Source organism: Hylaeus volcanicus, chromosome 7, assembly GCF_026283585.1.
Source record: "Hylaeus volcanicus isolate JK05 chromosome 7, UHH_iyHylVolc1.0_haploid, whole genome shotgun sequence".
NCBI lineage: Eukaryota > Metazoa > Arthropoda > Insecta > Hymenoptera > Colletidae > Hylaeus > Hylaeus volcanicus.
In genome coordinates, this window is record NC_071982.1 from 18,390,277 (window position 1) to 18,406,363 (window position 16,087).

General features: G+C 36.3%; 6 protein-coding genes across 9 annotated transcripts in view; 3 read left to right on the forward strand and 3 right to left on the reverse strand.

The window, feature by feature from the left end:
* The first annotated feature begins 211 nt into the window (after nt 1-211).
* Nucleotides 212-1,601, forward strand: LOC128879357 (uncharacterized). Its single transcript, XM_054128428.1, has 4 exons — nt 212-397; nt 456-857; nt 932-1,116; nt 1,196-1,601. Exons 1-4 carry the CDS (start codon nt 266-268, stop codon nt 1,479-1,481), a joined length of 1,005 nt encoding a protein of 334 aa, XP_053984403.1. The 5' UTR covers nt 212-265; the 3' UTR covers nt 1,482-1,601.
* Nucleotides 1,602-2,217: 616 nt separating this feature from the next.
* On the forward strand, nt 2,218-3,218 carry LOC128879366 (ER membrane protein complex subunit 5). The gene is made up of 3 exons (XM_054128443.1): nt 2,218-2,559; nt 2,674-2,726; nt 2,794-3,218. The coding sequence occupies exons 1-3, from the start codon at nt 2,478-2,480 to the stop codon at nt 2,974-2,976; spliced, it is 318 nt and encodes a 105-aa protein (XP_053984418.1). The 5' UTR covers nt 2,218-2,477; the 3' UTR covers nt 2,977-3,218.
* LOC128879360 (proteasome subunit alpha type-7-1) lies at nt 3,116-4,720 on the reverse strand. The gene is made up of 6 exons (XM_054128436.1): nt 4,518-4,720; nt 4,122-4,248; nt 3,916-4,029; nt 3,712-3,845; nt 3,461-3,643; nt 3,116-3,395 (listed from the first exon to the last, which is right to left on the reverse strand). Exons 1-6 carry the CDS (start codon nt 4,617-4,619, stop codon nt 3,306-3,308), a joined length of 750 nt encoding a protein of 249 aa, XP_053984411.1. The 5' UTR covers nt 4,620-4,720; the 3' UTR covers nt 3,116-3,305.
* On the forward strand, nt 4,630-6,021 carry LOC128879361 (protein C1orf43 homolog). Its single transcript, XM_054128437.1, has 5 exons — nt 4,630-4,935; nt 4,998-5,154; nt 5,228-5,447; nt 5,514-5,794; nt 5,879-6,021. Exons 1-4 carry the CDS (start codon nt 4,777-4,779, stop codon nt 5,704-5,706), a joined length of 729 nt encoding a protein of 242 aa, XP_053984412.1. The 5' UTR covers nt 4,630-4,776; the 3' UTR covers nt 5,707-5,794; nt 5,879-6,021.
* On the reverse strand, nt 5,937-10,709 carry LOC128879352 (focadhesin). Of its 2 annotated transcripts, none has more exons than XM_054128419.1 (8): nt 10,002-10,709; nt 9,868-9,936; nt 9,635-9,789; nt 9,368-9,565; nt 8,847-8,989; nt 6,594-8,772; nt 6,200-6,515; nt 5,937-6,097 (listed from the first exon to the last, which is right to left on the reverse strand). In XM_054128419.1, exons 1-8 carry the CDS (start codon nt 10,053-10,055, stop codon nt 5,945-5,947), a joined length of 3,267 nt encoding a protein of 1,088 aa, XP_053984394.1. In that variant the 5' UTR covers nt 10,056-10,709; the 3' UTR covers nt 5,937-5,944. The 2 variants fall into 2 exon arrangements, with proteins under 2 accessions (XP_053984394.1, XP_053984393.1); XM_054128418.1 differs by having other exon boundaries at nt 8,847-9,295.
* Nucleotides 10,710-12,458: 1,749 nt separating this feature from the next.
* LOC128879350 (zinc finger protein 608) overlaps nt 12,459-16,087 on the reverse strand; it is a 48,829-nt gene continuing 45,200 nt past the window's right edge. For all 3 annotated transcript variants that reach the window (XM_054128413.1, XM_054128412.1, XM_054128414.1), the window contains exon 5: nt 12,459-14,408. In XM_054128413.1, coding sequence (XP_053984388.1) covers nt 14,338-14,408 — 71 coding nt within the window. In that variant the 3' untranslated portion in view covers nt 12,459-14,337. The remainder of the gene's footprint in view (nt 14,409-16,087) is intronic.

The window sequence follows — 16,087 nt, forward strand, 5'->3', positions numbered from 1 at the left end:
GCTGTGATACTGATAATTGAATAGTCAGAACGTGACGTACAACGTATTTTCCGTATTACAACCTACTGAAAAATTAAACGTCTCGATTGTCTCGATAATCCGTTTACATATTATTGTACCCTCATTTTCCATTCCTGAATATTGTACATATATTACGAATATTACATTATTATCACACTTTTTTTTCTAAATTCGATGATTTTTAACATAAAAAGGGGAAATTCGTAGAGTTTTGTAGAAATACATGATTAAAATCAATTAAAATATGAATCGCGGACAAGTTTTAAGAGACTATGAATTATCACAGGACACTGTAGAGAAATTAAAAGTAATTAAGGAAAAACTAAAAGAAAATATAATGCAGGCCGATCCAATATGGAATATTATAGTAGAAAAGGTTGGTATTATCGGTAAAGATTCGATATCAGGTAAATAATATATAATGCATCATTTAGGAGGAACAAGAAGTATTCCTAAGCGAAGAAGATATCACAGATGAGAGTGACAAAGATGACACCATGTCACCCATGATATCAGATGATGCTAAGCTTCAATCTACTCAATTTTATTTTACACAAGTTGACATTAAGTTAGACAAAGATGTTAAGGAGGCATCAATACAAAAGTTTGATATCATAGAATATCTTTATGAAGGATTAGAGCGATCAAATGGAAAATTAGATTTAAATCAGTTAGAAAACTTAGCAGATGAAGAACTTGTGGAAGTAGTTTGTAACTTAGAGAAAAAATTAAGCATATTGGGTACCTATAATCTTTGTTGTTCTATGAATAATATGACTTTGGAACAACGAATGAAATATATAGAAATTTGTCTTACTCACTTGTTATTACCAAAGGTGATGCTACTGAATAATTGTATTAAAATATTTGCACTGCAAGTGCAATTAATATCATTTAAGCACTGTTGTAGATAATTACCCTGGAAGAACCATCAAGGCTACTATTATCTGCTATCACAGAGTGTGTTCAGAAATTTCCAGATGATATTCAAAAATTCATTTTTATCCCTTTATTAAATATTGATTTAAAAGATGTAACAAGTGTCACTGCTATAGCAAATGCATTTGAATCTGAAAGAAACATTGTCCTTATTACGTGCGTGCTCAAAATATTGCTTATCAACATTGTAATGTGTCCCATTATATTACTAATTACTTTTTATCATTATTCATAGGGAATATTTATCATATGCACAGGAACTCAAGTCCTGGCATCTTCCCATTCTACACAATTTGATATCTGTTAAAACAGATATTGTTACAAATGATAAACTCATACAACTATTGTCAATAAAAGCACTTGACTTTGCCAAGGACAAAAATTTCGGAAAACTTATACTATCGTTAATTAAAGTAAATACAAATTTTACAGACCAACAAAAGGATCTGTTATGGGAAATAGCCAATATAAATCAAACATTATTCAAGAGACCCATACAAAATATTTTGAAAACTTTGTAATTTGTGCATGTGTGTATATTTTCAATAAAGTTTGTATTTTGATAATCGTGGAATACTTTTTTTCTTTTTTTAACACCTGAATCACATACAGTATATTATTTATATGCGAAAGAATTAATTATTATAATGTTATAGTTTGAATATTCCCGCGCATTCCTTTTGTATGTTTCATTTCTCTTTCATGTTATTAGCCACCTAGCGGTGAATTACCTGAACTAACCTTAGGAGTTTGGTCAGCGCCTTTATCGGGAAAACGCTCAAGTTTGTCCTCGATTAGTTCCTTCTTTCCCTCTTAGATGGCGCCATTTATCCTATTAACTCCTGTCGGTAAATCATTAGAACAAATGGCGCCATCTAACAGTAAAAAAAGAAACTATCGAGGACAAACTTGAGTATTTTCCCGATAGAGGCGCTGACCAAACTCCTAAGGTTAGTTCAGGTAATTCACCGCTAGGTGGCTAATAACATGAAAGAGAAATGAAACATCCTAAGTGAATGCGCGGGAATATTCAAACTATAACATTATAATAATTAATTTTTCCGCATATACTAGATATATAGCATGTTGTAATTATGCTTATAATACCTTTAAACAGATGCGGAATTGTTGATGTTATCTATGAACATATTCTGATACCATTCAATACCATTAATAAATGATAAACAATGCGGTAGGAGTATGCGCGTAGCCTATTCTCTCGCGACTCACCCAATTGAGCTTCGAGGTGTTGGCTGTTAGATGGGCGAATAACATAAAAGAAAAAATTCATTATCGAAACGTATATATCCAGGTGTATCATATAAATACTTTGTACGATTGTACTCTCTCCTAATCTATCCTTGTTATTCTTCATTGATTACTGAACATATTATTAATTGAATACACATTCCTGAATGCACTGTTATCATTGTCTATATGAAAACGAGTCTTATTTGTATAGGAACTAAATCGTTACTGCCATCGTTACTGAATTTGTTACTGTCATAACAATTACAATGCCTGCAACAGCTTTGCATAAGTTTATAACATTCATAGGATTACTTTCAATACTACATGCGGCCTATTCTGCTGCGCAACGTGCGTATCACTTGTTTATTTAAGATTTCGTCTATTTTAAATCGATATATTTTAGGTTAAGTTATTCCAATGTTTCTGTTGGAATTGCTGCGTCAAATGTACTATTTTTTACAGATCGTTCATACTTGCGAATAACGGAACAAGAATTTACCACTCTACCGATCGATGTAAGTATCGAATGTTAATACAATTAAAATGTGTATAATGTACAAACAAGTGATGTACATGTTCCAGATTTTAATACAGGGCATTGTCAGCTTATTTATGGTTATGTACGGAGTAATGTATATAGCTGGCGATTTCAAAGAAATTCGAGCTGTGGTTGATTTGGAAAATAAGTCTTGGGAAACTCTGCGAAATTTGCCATCATTTCAAACGTTCAATCATCGCGGAAGACATTTCTTTCTTCGACAATAAGGTTATGCTAAATTAATGTTAAAAAAGATGTAATATCAATGCAATTTTTCGAGGATTAATAAATTTGATACACTTCGCAATATATTCCACATAAATCACAAAATCATGTATACAGGTAAAAACAACAACTTCACCAATATAATTTGAATTTTAAATCATGTATTTAAAAATATATGTAAATGTACATATACTTTCTATGGACATGGCAGTAAAGTATAAATAAAAGAAATCTGAAAATTTTATTCGTTATCTTTACCTATGTGTTGCATATTTATTTTATGTGAAACATCAATAAATGAATAATAAAAGTGTAATTCGATATAAAGACATCACTTTTTCTGCTTCTTTTTCTCAGCTTCTGCTTCCTTCTCCTTCTCAATTTCTGTTACATATTCTTCGATAGTATCTGAATCCAGCATCTGTAGTACAAAAATGTTAGAGGATATATTATTGCTTTGACACTCTTACGTTATGGAATTCATACCTGTAGAGGTTGACCGCGGCGCATCACGGCGATTTCTAAATTTTTTTGTCCAGACTGTACTACTTCCAGTAAAGCTCTAATAGCTAATTTTATAGAACCCTTTTCAGTTGCTACTTCCTCTACTGTATAATATTTTTGTAAAAACTCGTGTACAGTTTTGGCACTTCGACCTGTCGCATTTGCCTTTAAAAGAAGAAACATGTTAATTTTCTCTTCTTCTATAACTAAAGAATACCATGTACGAAATGTACCTTCCATTCGTAATAAATTCCTGAAGGCTCTGTTTGATACAAGTGTGGAACTCCATCGTAATCAAATCCAGCTAGGAGACATGATATTCCAAAGGGTCTCCTACCATTACTTTGAGTATACTTTTGTTTTAAACCTGAATTTATATATAGATTTTGTAATCACATTTTCAGACATTTTATAATTAATTAAAGATATTCTCCTACCTGCAATATACCTGGTGATGTATTCCAAGGTAACAGGATCTTCTACGGTTAATCTATGACTTTGACATTCGACTTGAGCCCGATTTATTAAGACTCTTGCATCTGCAGTCAAACCTTGAGAAACAAACAAGTACTATGTGTCAATATATAATATGTTCACAGAGCATTTGGTAATTGAATTTGAATGGAATTATATGAAATCGAACCTGCGAATGCCATTACAACATGCTCGTCTAGGAGACATATCTTACGAACGGTACGTTCTTCTTGTAGTTTCGCGATAGATTTCTTTTCAACTCCTAAAACAACTACATCGTTACCACGAACACCCACCTGAAATCATATCAAATTACAACGATATTAGTCTGTAACGAGTTAGCGTTTGTATTACGAAATGTTAAAGTCATTTCATTTCGAAGTATTGTACCTTGAATGTATTAAATTCAGGTTAGAAAAGAGCATGAGAATAGAATGAACAATAGAATATTATATTATTATAAGATATGGTATGAAAAAGTGGTGTTTAACGCAAGATGTACACAAAGTGTTGTATCAAATTTACCGCAAAAGTGAAAGAGGTTAGATGAAATTTGTCAACGTACCGCTGTAGAACCTTTCCTCACAGCCTCCTGAGCGTATTCCACCTGAAGCAAATGCCCATCCGGTGAAAATACCGTAATAGCCCTATCATATCTCGTTGTCATTGTTTGAACTTTCTAAAAACAGTTGTAATTATTAAATGCACGAAATGACTTCGCCGTTTTTCAAAGCGATTGCTATTCACTGCGCGGTTTGATTTCTCTTCTTGCCGATAGAGGCTAACTCGACTCTATAAAATGGTCACATGTATGCAACATAAACATGACTGAAGAACTGTCTAGCGTGACAATAGTAGTATTTATTGCAGCTGGAGTATTAACAATATTATTGCTTTTCATTTTTGCAAAACGTCAAATTATGAGATTTGCCTTACGATCGCGTCGTGGTCCTCATATTCCTATTGGACATGATGCAATAAAGGTACGATTGCTCGCGAAGGTTATATCGCTGTCACAACTAATAATATGCTTTTAATTATTTAGTCACTTAAGAAGGAAATCGAGAGGCGAATAGAAGTAATACCAAGAATTCAATATGAACCACAGCTCATTAGCGATCCAAGATTTATCGTTACACCTAAAGCACAAGTTCCACCGCATTATTATAGACTGAAAGTAGTGGATGATGTCAAAACTTTGGGTAACTACGTTTATAAATTTATTTCGATTAAATTTCAAGCTTAATCAGTTTTTTTTGTGCGTTGTTTGCATAGAGGCTGAAATCAGTAAATATGATAATTGTCTGAAAAGACATCCATCTGAAAATTTGAGGGCATATCTGCTTTCTACATTAGCTACTCCATTGAATGGAAATGGACAAAGATTGATTCATCAATTTTGCGATTTGTATGAACATGCCAGACATGATCCAACAGAATTTGGGGATGAGGAGTATCAAGTATATACACGCTTGTTTCTTAAATTAATGGATGCGTAAGTATCACTGTCCTAAATTTCAAGGGGATTTAAAAAGAGTTTGAATTTTATTCTTTTTTTTAGAGCTCGTTTATTGAAATCTTATCCAAGTAGTAGAAAATCTAGTCCAAGTCGGACACCCATAAAAAAAAATGTTGAAACAAAAAGGAATATATTAGAACCCCGAATGAAATTGCCAGAAGACCAAACATTAACAGGAACACGCCCCAATACATTGACAGTTATGGCTCTGGACAATAGTGAAACATCTGTTTAGCATTATGAAAATTGTCACATACAACATATGTGACGACCTGACAACATATTTATTCATAACTGCCAGTAAATGTCATATGACAGTGCATGTAAGTGAAATACATTTCCACTTTTCAAATAACACATTACATATTGCTCAAATATAATCTTGTTTTACATTTAATATGTTACAGTTACAATTATTGCAAATGGAACTATTATTGTAAAAGTTGTTTGCTTCTGTCATGTATAATATATAATTATACTTCAACCTCAGTCTTAACTGATAAGTATTTAGTCCATACACTTTTGTAGTATGGATTGTGTCTCAAGCAAATTAACGAACGGTGAAATGTACATTTATACGTATTAAAAATAGTACTTATCCTCATGTCGTTTAACCATTCCATGATCTGAAATGTTTAAAAAAATAGATTTGTTACTTTTGCGGAGGTGTTACAAGTATTATCAAATGTATACCTGTATCATGTATGAATAAAAATGATTGTAAATACCTGTGGAACTGCATGTTTCCAATGATGTCTGTCTGAAAGGATCGCGAGAGCTTGAGGAAATAGTTGCGCTTGTACGTTTTGCGATGTAATTATTAAGTCTTGTTTCATTAACATACAGTCTATGCCAGACAGACTGACAACAGACACAAATAAAACCCTACAATAAAATTGTATTTTGGTACTGTGATCTTGCAATGATTCCACCAACAGTCCTTGAATCTGAGTCATAAAGTCTACAATCCAATCTGCGGTGAATTTCTCAAATTGCAATTCAGTTAGCACTCTCTGTATAGTCTCGAGAAAATATGTTTGGATGCTTTGATAAAAATAATAAAGTTCATTGTTACTTGTATAATTTTTGTGGCTAAATTACGACATCTAATAGCAATCTCACCTTGGTATAAATACAGGATCGTCAATGAATTCGTTCAACCACATTAAGAGAGATTCGAAACGTTTCTCTAGAGCCAGCTCGGCTCTGATAGCGATGGCATTTTTTAATTTATTATGTGTCACATCCCACCATACTTTCGGAGATGTTATTTTTTCTAAATGATTTTTCGGTAGTTTTAAAACTGCAATAAAAGAGGACTTGAAACGGTTGCGTGTTAAATCTATTTTGTCTAAAAGCGTTTCCAGAAGATTAGAAAGTAGCGTAGCGATGCCGTGGTGTACTTCTTCGTTGTTTAAGGTTCGAGCATACGAAGACATAATACAATGGAACGAGTTTATCGAATTTTCATCATCGCAACTCATTTTGTCGACTACGTATTCTAATGTGGTTTCCAAAAATAGTTTTATGTTATTTGGTTGTATGGCTTGACACAAGTCTTCGAAACTCGTATACAAAGTGAGATACTCGTTGTTTTTCAAGATGAGATTCGAATCAGTGACAGACTTGTATGTTAATAGATAATTTTGTATGAAAGTTTTGGCAGACAAAGATATTTTTGCCTGATGACATCCGATGGAAAGGGCATATTTTTTAGCTTCAGGTGATATATCAATAGTATCGTCGAGGAAGATCCAATTTATATTTGGCAATGGCTTGGGATATCTATGAGCGAATATTCGCAAGCATTCTGTGATGATACGGTGATTGTTGGGATTGGATTTGTCGCTACGTCTCAAATATTCACCAATGGTTCTTATTACGCTTCTTTCTGGCAAATATTTGTAGTTACGCGGCTCTCCTTGTGGCCAGACGTAAATTCCAGATCGGAAACTGTTAACTTCTTCGGTCGCGAAAGAAATTAAAAGATCTCCAGCTGCCGATAGAGCCGATTTATTTATTTTCTGAAGCATTGCGATCCAACAGCTACCAGGTATGTACGGAAGTATGTCTTCCGGTTTCTTAGCTTCCTCGGTTGAACTGCCAGCGTATGCAGCAGGTAATACAAGTTGAGATCGAAATTCTTCTGGTAATGTTTTTAAAGGAATATGCTCCAGGTGATAGAATCTTAACGCGCCAAGCGCAGATTCAACGACTCTTACATCGTTGTACATCACGTATTTCCATAAATTTGATATAATATCAACTATGAATTGATCATACTCCTCGACGGATCCAGAAGACGGATACGATGTAATATCGCCGAATAGTTTGCAAAGACTTTCTAAGACAATAGTTCGTTTCTCTTTTTCCATTTTCGGGGCCAGCACCTTCCACGTTGAAAGAATGTCTGTTACGGAAGCGTTGCAAAGAGCAGAAATACTTTCAAGTGCAAGGGCGCTTGCGGTTCCACCGTTCGTATCTGTGGAACGATTTAATATCTGCGATAGCAAGGGCACCAAAGCTTCTCCGTGTTCAGGATGATTCTCGCAAATATATTTCATAGCTCTTGCACAGGTTGCACTCGCAAACCAAGAACGATCGTTTTTCATTAAACGGATTATCGCGGCTGAAACGAATCTGTAACATTTTGGTTGGTTTTTCAATGCCTTTAGATATAACTCGATCGTGAAATATTTCAACTGATTTTCACCGCTTAATAACGTGTCCAATGTATGAGTAACAATTGGAATGTTTTCTGTCATAGTTATAAGTTCTGGCACGACGAGTAGTAAATACTTGGATTCTGTACTGCTTTTGCACTTAGTCAATTTATGCAAAACTAAAGACAATAAGTGCGATTCGAAATTTTTTGTTTCATTTCTAACATCGATTAGTATGTTACAACATAGTTCGGCTACTTGTGGATCGTTTGTTTGTAAAAAGAGGCCGGATAATAATAATTTACATTTACTTTTTAAATCAATGGGCGCGCGCGACATGTTCTTTGACCACGATAAGATATCACACGGTTTCCAGACATTTATACAACGCACGATATCAACGTAAAATTGAACGTAAGAGTTGGAAAAAGTAAACGCTTCGAAAATTTTACTCATGAAAAGAGCATCATCGTTATCCGCGAACTGAGTATTAGCAAAAGTTCGACTAGTTAAATTAGCTGCCATATCTAAACCACTAGAACATAATACTGATGGATATGCCATCCATTTTAAAATGGATGCCCTTAAAGTATTAAAAAATATATCGTTGTATGACATTTTGGTTGCTATTATTGTACCTGTAACAGGATTTGATAAACGTTTAAGAAGCAAACAGGCACATTAAGTTTCTTTTTAAATTTAAATCACTTACATATTTGTAAAGCTCTGTACAAGTAAATAGCTGGACATATATCAATTATCTCTGCCATTAATGCTAGCATAAGACTTCCTATGTGAGGATTGCATAGATTTATAATAACAGACAATGAGTCAAAATTTGGTCCTGGATCGGATCTGTAATGTATTAGTTGTAGAGTCATAGCTGCAATCACTGGCAATAAAGCAGTGCAATATTCTGTATCCTTCTCTAATAGTGCTTTTTCAGCGAATTTTAACATTCTGTTATTTGTATTAATACAAGTATAAATATTACTTGTACATGACCAGAGCAAAACTTCTGTCCACAAGTACATGCCATGTTTTGACTTAATTAAAAGCTGCCAAACTGGTTGCACACAGCAATCCAGTGAATTCAAAGAAGGATTACATAGAATATACAGAAATACAGGACGTAACACTTCTGTGCTGTTTTCTCTAATTCTGAAATACTTAGATCTTTAATATATACATATATACACATATATTGAGTACTAATATATATTTAGTACATACCGTGGATCCTTGTGATTCATAAAAAGTGTTATTTGATTTAATACAGTTTGCCAACTATGTTTATCTCGATTTAAAATAATTATGAAAGGATGTTGCGGTACATGAAGAGTAAATGGATATAAAGTTTTTTTTTCCATGTTATGCCTGAGATCTAACATTAATAAATGACTGATAGCCATAGCAGCAACTGTGTAATTTCTAAAATATATAATACACTTGTTATATAGTGGAATATGTTAAGGGATATCCATACTAATGTTTATATACTTTATAGAAGAAAGATTCGACGTAAAAGTGGACAGTGCATCGCTAATGTCCCATAATCCATTCTCAACTAGCATGATCAAGGCTTGACAAGCAGATAAACTAAGCGTGGTGTCTGTGCTATTGCACTTGGTTGATAGTAGTTTAAATTCTGCTAACTATTGAAAGCAATACGATTAATAGAACACAAAAATGAAATTGACAGTAGGATAATGTCCAGAATTAAAATTTATTACATTTGTAATGATGACTGTTGATTCATCGTTTCTTTTTTTCTTGATCGAATCATAGAGTTTAGATATCGCCTGTAGAAGAAGTGTAAATATAATAAAGATAACCTCTTTGAGTTTATAAAAGATAAACAACTCACGTGTGATATCAAAACAGGATTTGACGATTCCAATTTATATTCTATTTCATCCATTTTTTTTCGGACAATGGCCTTGGTTTAATTTTTTTCTGAAAGTAACTGAATCAACGACAATTTAACGAAAACAAATATTTAGGTCATAAACATAACCTATACATTACAATACACTGCTAAAATGTACACATGGGTCTATCAATTTTTACTATTCGCGAAAGATACAGCTTGTCACTTTCAAAATAATAAATATTCATAAAAATATTATAAAATCAAAATAATGAAATTTAAAATGTTACTGAAAATGTTAATTTTATAACATTTGTTATGGATCAATTACGCGAATAGAAATTCATGTTTCATCGTAAAATGCTATTATCACATTTAACAATTAATTGTTCAATCTTTAAATTGGTAAACAATATATTTATAAACAATGGACTGCCATCTAACGATGAAGAAGCCAAACTAATTGACCTTTGATCAGTCCCTTCGGCGGGTAAACGCTCGTATGTCGATAAATAGTTCACACAAGTTCACGTATATATAATTAGATGGCACTATTGCAAGACTTCAGTTGGCGCCACGAACGATTTGTATACAAACATAACCTACGAGAATAAACTTTACCTTTTACCTTTTAATCACCTTAAAATATCATCAAAATGTTCTCTATTTCTACATGTATCCTTTGAAACGATGTAACTTTTTTCTAAGGAGCTTTTCCATACGACACACGACCCACACGTGATATGTTCAAGTATTCTAATGTAGATACAGGACCTCGTGTGTGCTACAAAAGAGGTACAAATTCGAGAGGACACGAACGCGTCACAGCAACGATCGAGTATACCGTATAGTGAGATTTTTCAATATATTTATTCGTATGGACAAGTTGGAGGAGCATAGTGCACAATATATTTAATATATAATAGTCCGAGGAAGGGGATTCAGAGTACATTCTGGAGTTTGAACACAATATCTTACAATTTAACGACAAGATGCCTGCGTTTCTGTACTTGCTTTCTGTACGTAACTGTTACTCGTATATTCATATATTCGAAGTGTATAATATATAAAGCGCAACGACTCACTATTTTTATCATTCTAAAAAAAAAAAAAAAATAAAAAAAAAATAAAAAAAAAATAAGGAAACGAGAATACGGGTCCTTGTTTATTACGTTACGTTTATATTTCAGTCCGCCATATGTTGTCGTTTAGTTTACTCGTTCCGAGGATTTTCGCAATTAATTATGCAACATCGTGGCAAATACGTAGTACTCGCTAGAGTATATCCTTAGTCCGGAAGTTGTCTCCAATCGTTTATTCCACTTATTTACGCCTGCAGGGAGTCAAATTAATACGAGTGACTGGACAAAAGGGACCTGAGAAATGAAACAAGTACCTTGGCTCGAAAAGTTTGTCGTTCGCGACCGCAGTGGATTTCGACTCAAAGAGAGAGAGTCGCAGCTAAATTGCCCAAGCCTTTTAAGACGAAATTTAGCTATAGGATTACACTGGAATCGAGTTAGCGAAACTACGAATGAACGTCTATAGCAATCGACGATTGGAGACAGCTCCTTTTCCTCGCGTAATTAGCGATTAACGATCTATATTAAATTTCGTTTAAAAGCAAATACACTTTACAGCCTATACAATCCGTATAACATCGTTCTCCGTGTTCTTTTTTTCATTTTTTTTTCTCTCGGTTTTTCTCTCCGTCTCATTGTTTCTACACGAGTTTTACGTTTTTTTTTTCGCGGAGAGCGCGGGGCAGGTCCAGGTACTTAGGCTATCTGCATATTTTCACAAAAATTCGTCAAGATCGTTCGTCTTCTCTTACACTTTCTCTCTTTTTCCTTCTCTATCTCTCTGTTCGCGTCTCGTTTGTTTTTTTTTTTTTTTTTTATAAAAATCACAGCACAGCACCAGCATTTTTTACTTTAAAGCCTGCCCGTTTCTCCATCCGAACGCCTCATTAAAACTGAGGACGATCATTTAATCCCGCGTTTCTCTCTGCGCGCTCGCCCAAACGAATTCGCCCATTGTTACTCGAATTAAAAATAACCACGCCATGCTCATATTTTTTTTTTCCCGTTTTATTTGGCATTTTGCAACACTATGCACGGCACGATAAAACTATTTTCTCGGATTCCTTGGCAACGCGTTTCCCACAAAAATCGTTCGTACCACGCTTTCCATATCTCTTCATCGATACGATAATAAAATAATGTAACCGATAATTATTAATGAATAATCGTAATAAAAGATACAATGATAATAATCGTTACTGAACTAACGTTAGGTAGTCGTCAGGATACTATGCGCGTGTACCACGGCGGCATTAGTATGTATACCTAATAGCTTTTTTTCTTCCCTTTTCTCGTTAAATAGTCTTATCCGTTTTGTCTTGCCGCTCGGTTCTCTCTCTCTCACACATGCACGCAAAGCACGCATACACAATCTCTCTTTCTCTCGGCTATATTCGCACACCACTACCTACTGTTATTTTTAGTAAACAAATAGCATTCTAGCGTATTCAATGTACAATTACCTACCGCCGCGTTTAATCGTTATTTAGAATCCTGATTTTCCTTTCTCGCTTACATTGTCCTACGAGACAAGTACCTCCATAATTTTTTTTTTTAGTCTCTCTCCCTTACTCTCCCCCACTTCGTTTTCTTCTCTTTACTCTTTTTTTCATTTTTTTTCGTTTTTAAATATTTTTGCTTTGATATCGTTACCGACACGTACACGGATAGGCAATGAAATTGTCTCTAAGAATCGTGTCGTCCGTCCGTGGTGTTTCTTACGCATACACACATAATTTCTCTAGAAAAAAGTCGAGTCTTGCGGTATCACGCAATTTTTTCACTTTTTACAATAAAATACAACGATCTATAATGTCACCGTTACACACGCGAGCGAGACACGCGCACACACGCACGCGCACGCAAACATACACACACACGCACACGTTTGTTTCCTGTTCATCCTCCGCGTCGTTTTCCCATTCCCACACGCTCACCTAAGTTTCTACGTGCGATAAAAACGTTGCTTCGAGAAGAATTTAATTGGTTCGTGGCGCGGGCGAAGATCTCCGGTCCTAGCAGAGTTGGGCACTGATCACCAGTGGTATTATAGTAATCCCTTATCAGATTAATAGCGTCAGATTAATCGGTGATCATAAATCAGCGATTTGTAATTTTCTTCAGGGCCAGTCGTGTCTTGATCATCGACCATGATTGCTGATTCGTTAATCGTTAATCACGATCGTCGATCGCGTTTTGCCCAACGCTGCTTCCTAGGCGGTACATTGGAAGTTACCTCGTCACTCGTGTGAAAGAATCTTTACTCTGAATACTGTGTCTACCAGATTGTCCCACTCTTGACAGAGATTCTCAAGAGCAAGACTCTCTAGCCGACATCAGGCATATCATTTAATAGCGACTGTTGAGAGTAGAATTCTCAAGAGGGCACCTAGAGTTACGCAGAGTTGTCACATGTAAAGATCATTGACGCCAGGGCAGGTATACAATAATTTAAACGGAAATGAAAGTGATCATTGAGAAAAGTGTTTGGTGGAGATTGAATTGAAAGTACATGCTTCTTAGGAGAATCTAACGAATACAGTTAATTTGATCCAAAAATTCTATATCGCTTTAAAACAATTGGAGGAACATAAACTAGTATTAATCTGGCATAGTCCTGGCGCCATCTTTGCACACGGAAACCCTCCTCTTTTACCTATTACTAAGGATCGAGGAAACGATTGGGCGAGTCTTTTTCCTCACGCTTCTTGGAGTCTCGTTTCGCTCAGAGATGGGCAAAATGTTGATCAACCGAGATACACAGAACGATTAAGTTTTGATTTGTTTCGAATATTTCGTTACTCGCTCGAATCCTAAAGGGAGCCTGTCTTTGACTCGTTATTCGATATTTTCTTATAGATACAAATCTTGCCCGTCTCTGATTCTCGTCGATTGCTAACGCGTCGTTCTGCTTTGTGTCCTGATCGCGAGACGAAGGAATCTGTGGTCGAAGACGCTTGTCCAGGCAGGCTAGGGCTGAAGGCCGGTAACACTCGTAGGCTGGCGAACGTTGACAGATGGGTGGGCGATGGCCATCGAGCGTCGTGGATGCGTTAACGAAGAGGTAGCAGGCTCGAATTAGTAGCATCGCTTGCTCTGCCATCCTAGGATTGCCTGCCACCGGAGGCAGAGTGCGGATGTCCCGCAGCGGTCGCGGCGCTGACCGACGGCGGATGATGAGGCGTGTGGTGAGTTTGTGCGGAGGTAGGTCCGGTCGTTCCGGCAGCTAGTACGGGACCGGGGGCCGCGGGTCACTTGGGCGGAAATGGCGAGATCACCGATGCGGCTACCGCGGCGGCCTGCTGACTCGCCAGCATTGCCGCTGCAACACACACATACCGACCCATTAATTCGTTTTCTCCGATAGTTGCTTTAATGCGCACGCGACCCGTCGAACGCAGAGTTGGGCAGAATTGTATTCAAGTAATAGCAATTCTTGTAGATCTCTTGATCGAGTCAAGCGTTTCGGTCACCTTTGGTACATATAAAAAAATCTAAAATATTCTTTGAGTGCGAAAAATGTATCAGGCTTCTATGTTACAATGTTCCTCTTTCTTGCGAGCCTTCTTGGGACATATATACACTAGACTATAAATGCACATGTACAGTATTAATAATGGAAACGGAAAATGGATGGAAAAGTTGCGAGAAAAATTAGTACGAGTGTAATGTCTCTCTTGGATTTCTCAAATGTACCGAAGGTATATCAAATGAAATGCTCAACTCGACCAAAGGTTCCATCATTTTTTTCTTATACTATTCATCAAACATAATTTGATCGTATAATTCAGAGTGTACTTTTTCCTCGGCGAATAGCGAATCAACGGTTTGTGTTTTGTTCAGACGAGAATTTTGCCCATCTCTCGTCGAAAGGTCCTCGGAATTCCATCGAAAAGCGAGCGTTCGATGAAAAGGTCCATCGTCGCGAGTTTCACGGTTCGAAAACCGCCGTCGACGATTCCCTGCCACTCCAGCCCAAGTATCGCGGGGGAACGAGTAATTTCGGATAAGAATTAAAGCGAGTGGAAGCAACGGGAAAGGGAGAACGATGGTTGAGAAGCGTTTAGCGCAGAAGCAAAGGCACAGGCGACCCATACGCGATGGTGATTCATCGTGCCGTTCGTTCTAAAAATGACGCAAGTCCATTCGTTTTTTAAACGGAGTTTCTGAAAGGGAAGCTTTGAAACACGACGATGTTGTTTGTAAAAAGGCCCCACTGTTGCTAAACGGAATGGGGAAAATATTTGTTATGAAAATGGTGTAAACTTGCGAACAGGAACGATCTTATGGTTTTACATTAACGTTATACTCGATACAAAGGAAGATGGACTTACACCGCTTTCGCAATGAACGGCTCAATTGGAGGTTTACCCGCAGGTCTCAACGACCACGATTCTATCAGTGAGAAAGATGGTCGATCAAACCTCCAGGTAAAATCTCTGATAAACCTTCGCGTGCATCATGCTCGTACACGGTCGAGGTTTAGGGGATGTTTACCACTCTGATAGCCATGTGGGGTGAGCCACTCGCCCCCAGAAAACAGTTCGTTCGATCGTAATTTCAGCTTGAGTGGGTGGGATAACTGGATCACAGTTATTGACAAATATATGTGGTGAAAAATTGCAAGTGCACTGGAAAGTTCATTACTTTGTATGGTTAGCGATCGCTTTATCTAAAAGCTGCTGAGTGAAAAATAAGAGAAAACATGCAATTCGTCGATTGAATAGTAAAGCCACGGGTAAACCTCCGATAAACCTCTGCGTGTATGAGTTGATTTGTACAGGCTGTTCACTGAGGCATTCGACAAACTTCGCCCAAAAAATATTGTATGCGATGTTTGTGCAGGAAGGAAGGGTCCGACGGGGAAGGAAAGAGTCGTGCAAAGGTCGACGTATGAAGTCTAAAACAGATCCTGCTCGACGATGATTCTTTCACGCGTTTCCCAATCGTTTCCTCGATCGCGGAATACCGATCGCGGAATACCGATCGCGCGGGATGGTC

Bases quoted from the DNA above. Each gene is read 5' to 3' on its own strand.
- LOC128879361 (XM_054128437.1), top strand. From the start codon at position 4,777: ATGACTGAAGAACTGTCTAGCGTGACAATAGTAGTATTTATTGCAGCT. The intron at 4,936-4,997 runs GTACGATTGCTC...TTAATTATTTAG, and splicing joins TTGGACATGATGCAATAAAG to TCACTTAAGAAGGAAATCGA. The intron at 5,155-5,227 runs GTAACTACGTTT...TTGTTTGCATAG, and splicing joins GGATGATGTCAAAACTTTGG to AGGCTGAAATCAGTAAATAT.
- LOC128879357 (XM_054128428.1), top strand. From the start codon at position 266: ATGAATCGCGGACAAGTTTTAAGAGACTATGAATTATCACAGGACACT. The intron at 398-455 runs GTTGGTATTATC...TGCATCATTTAG, and splicing joins GGAATATTATAGTAGAAAAG to GAGGAACAAGAAGTATTCCT. The intron at 858-931 runs GTGATGCTACTG...GCACTGTTGTAG, and splicing joins CTCACTTGTTATTACCAAAG to ATAATTACCCTGGAAGAACC.
- LOC128879352 (XM_054128418.1), bottom strand. From the start codon at position 10,055: ATGGATGAAATAGAATATAAATTGGAATCGTCAAATCCTGTTTTGATA. The intron at 9,296-9,367 runs GTATGTACTAAA...TAAGTATTTCAG, and splicing joins ATGAATCACAAGGATCCACG to AATTAGAGAAAACAGCACAG. The intron at 6,098-6,199 runs GTATTTACAATC...TAAACATTTCAG, and splicing joins GGAAACATGCAGTTCCACAG to ATCATGGAATGGTTAAACGA.
- LOC128879360 (XM_054128436.1), bottom strand. From the start codon at position 4,619: ATGACAACGAGATATGATAGGGCTATTACGGTATTTTCACCGGATGGG. The intron at 4,030-4,121 runs GTTCGATTTCAT...TTGTTTCTCAAG, and splicing joins TGTTGTAATGGCATTCGCAG to GTTTGACTGCAGATGCAAGA. The intron at 3,846-3,915 runs GTAGGAGAATAT...ATATAAATTCAG, and splicing joins CATCACCAGGTATATTGCAG to GTTTAAAACAAAAGTATACT.
- LOC128879366 (XM_054128443.1), top strand. From the start codon at position 2,478: ATGCCTGCAACAGCTTTGCATAAGTTTATAACATTCATAGGATTACTT. The intron at 2,560-2,673 runs GTGCGTATCACT...TATTTTTTACAG, and splicing joins GGCCTATTCTGCTGCGCAAC to ATCGTTCATACTTGCGAATA. The intron at 2,727-2,793 runs GTAAGTATCGAA...TACATGTTCCAG, and splicing joins TTACCACTCTACCGATCGAT to ATTTTAATACAGGGCATTGT.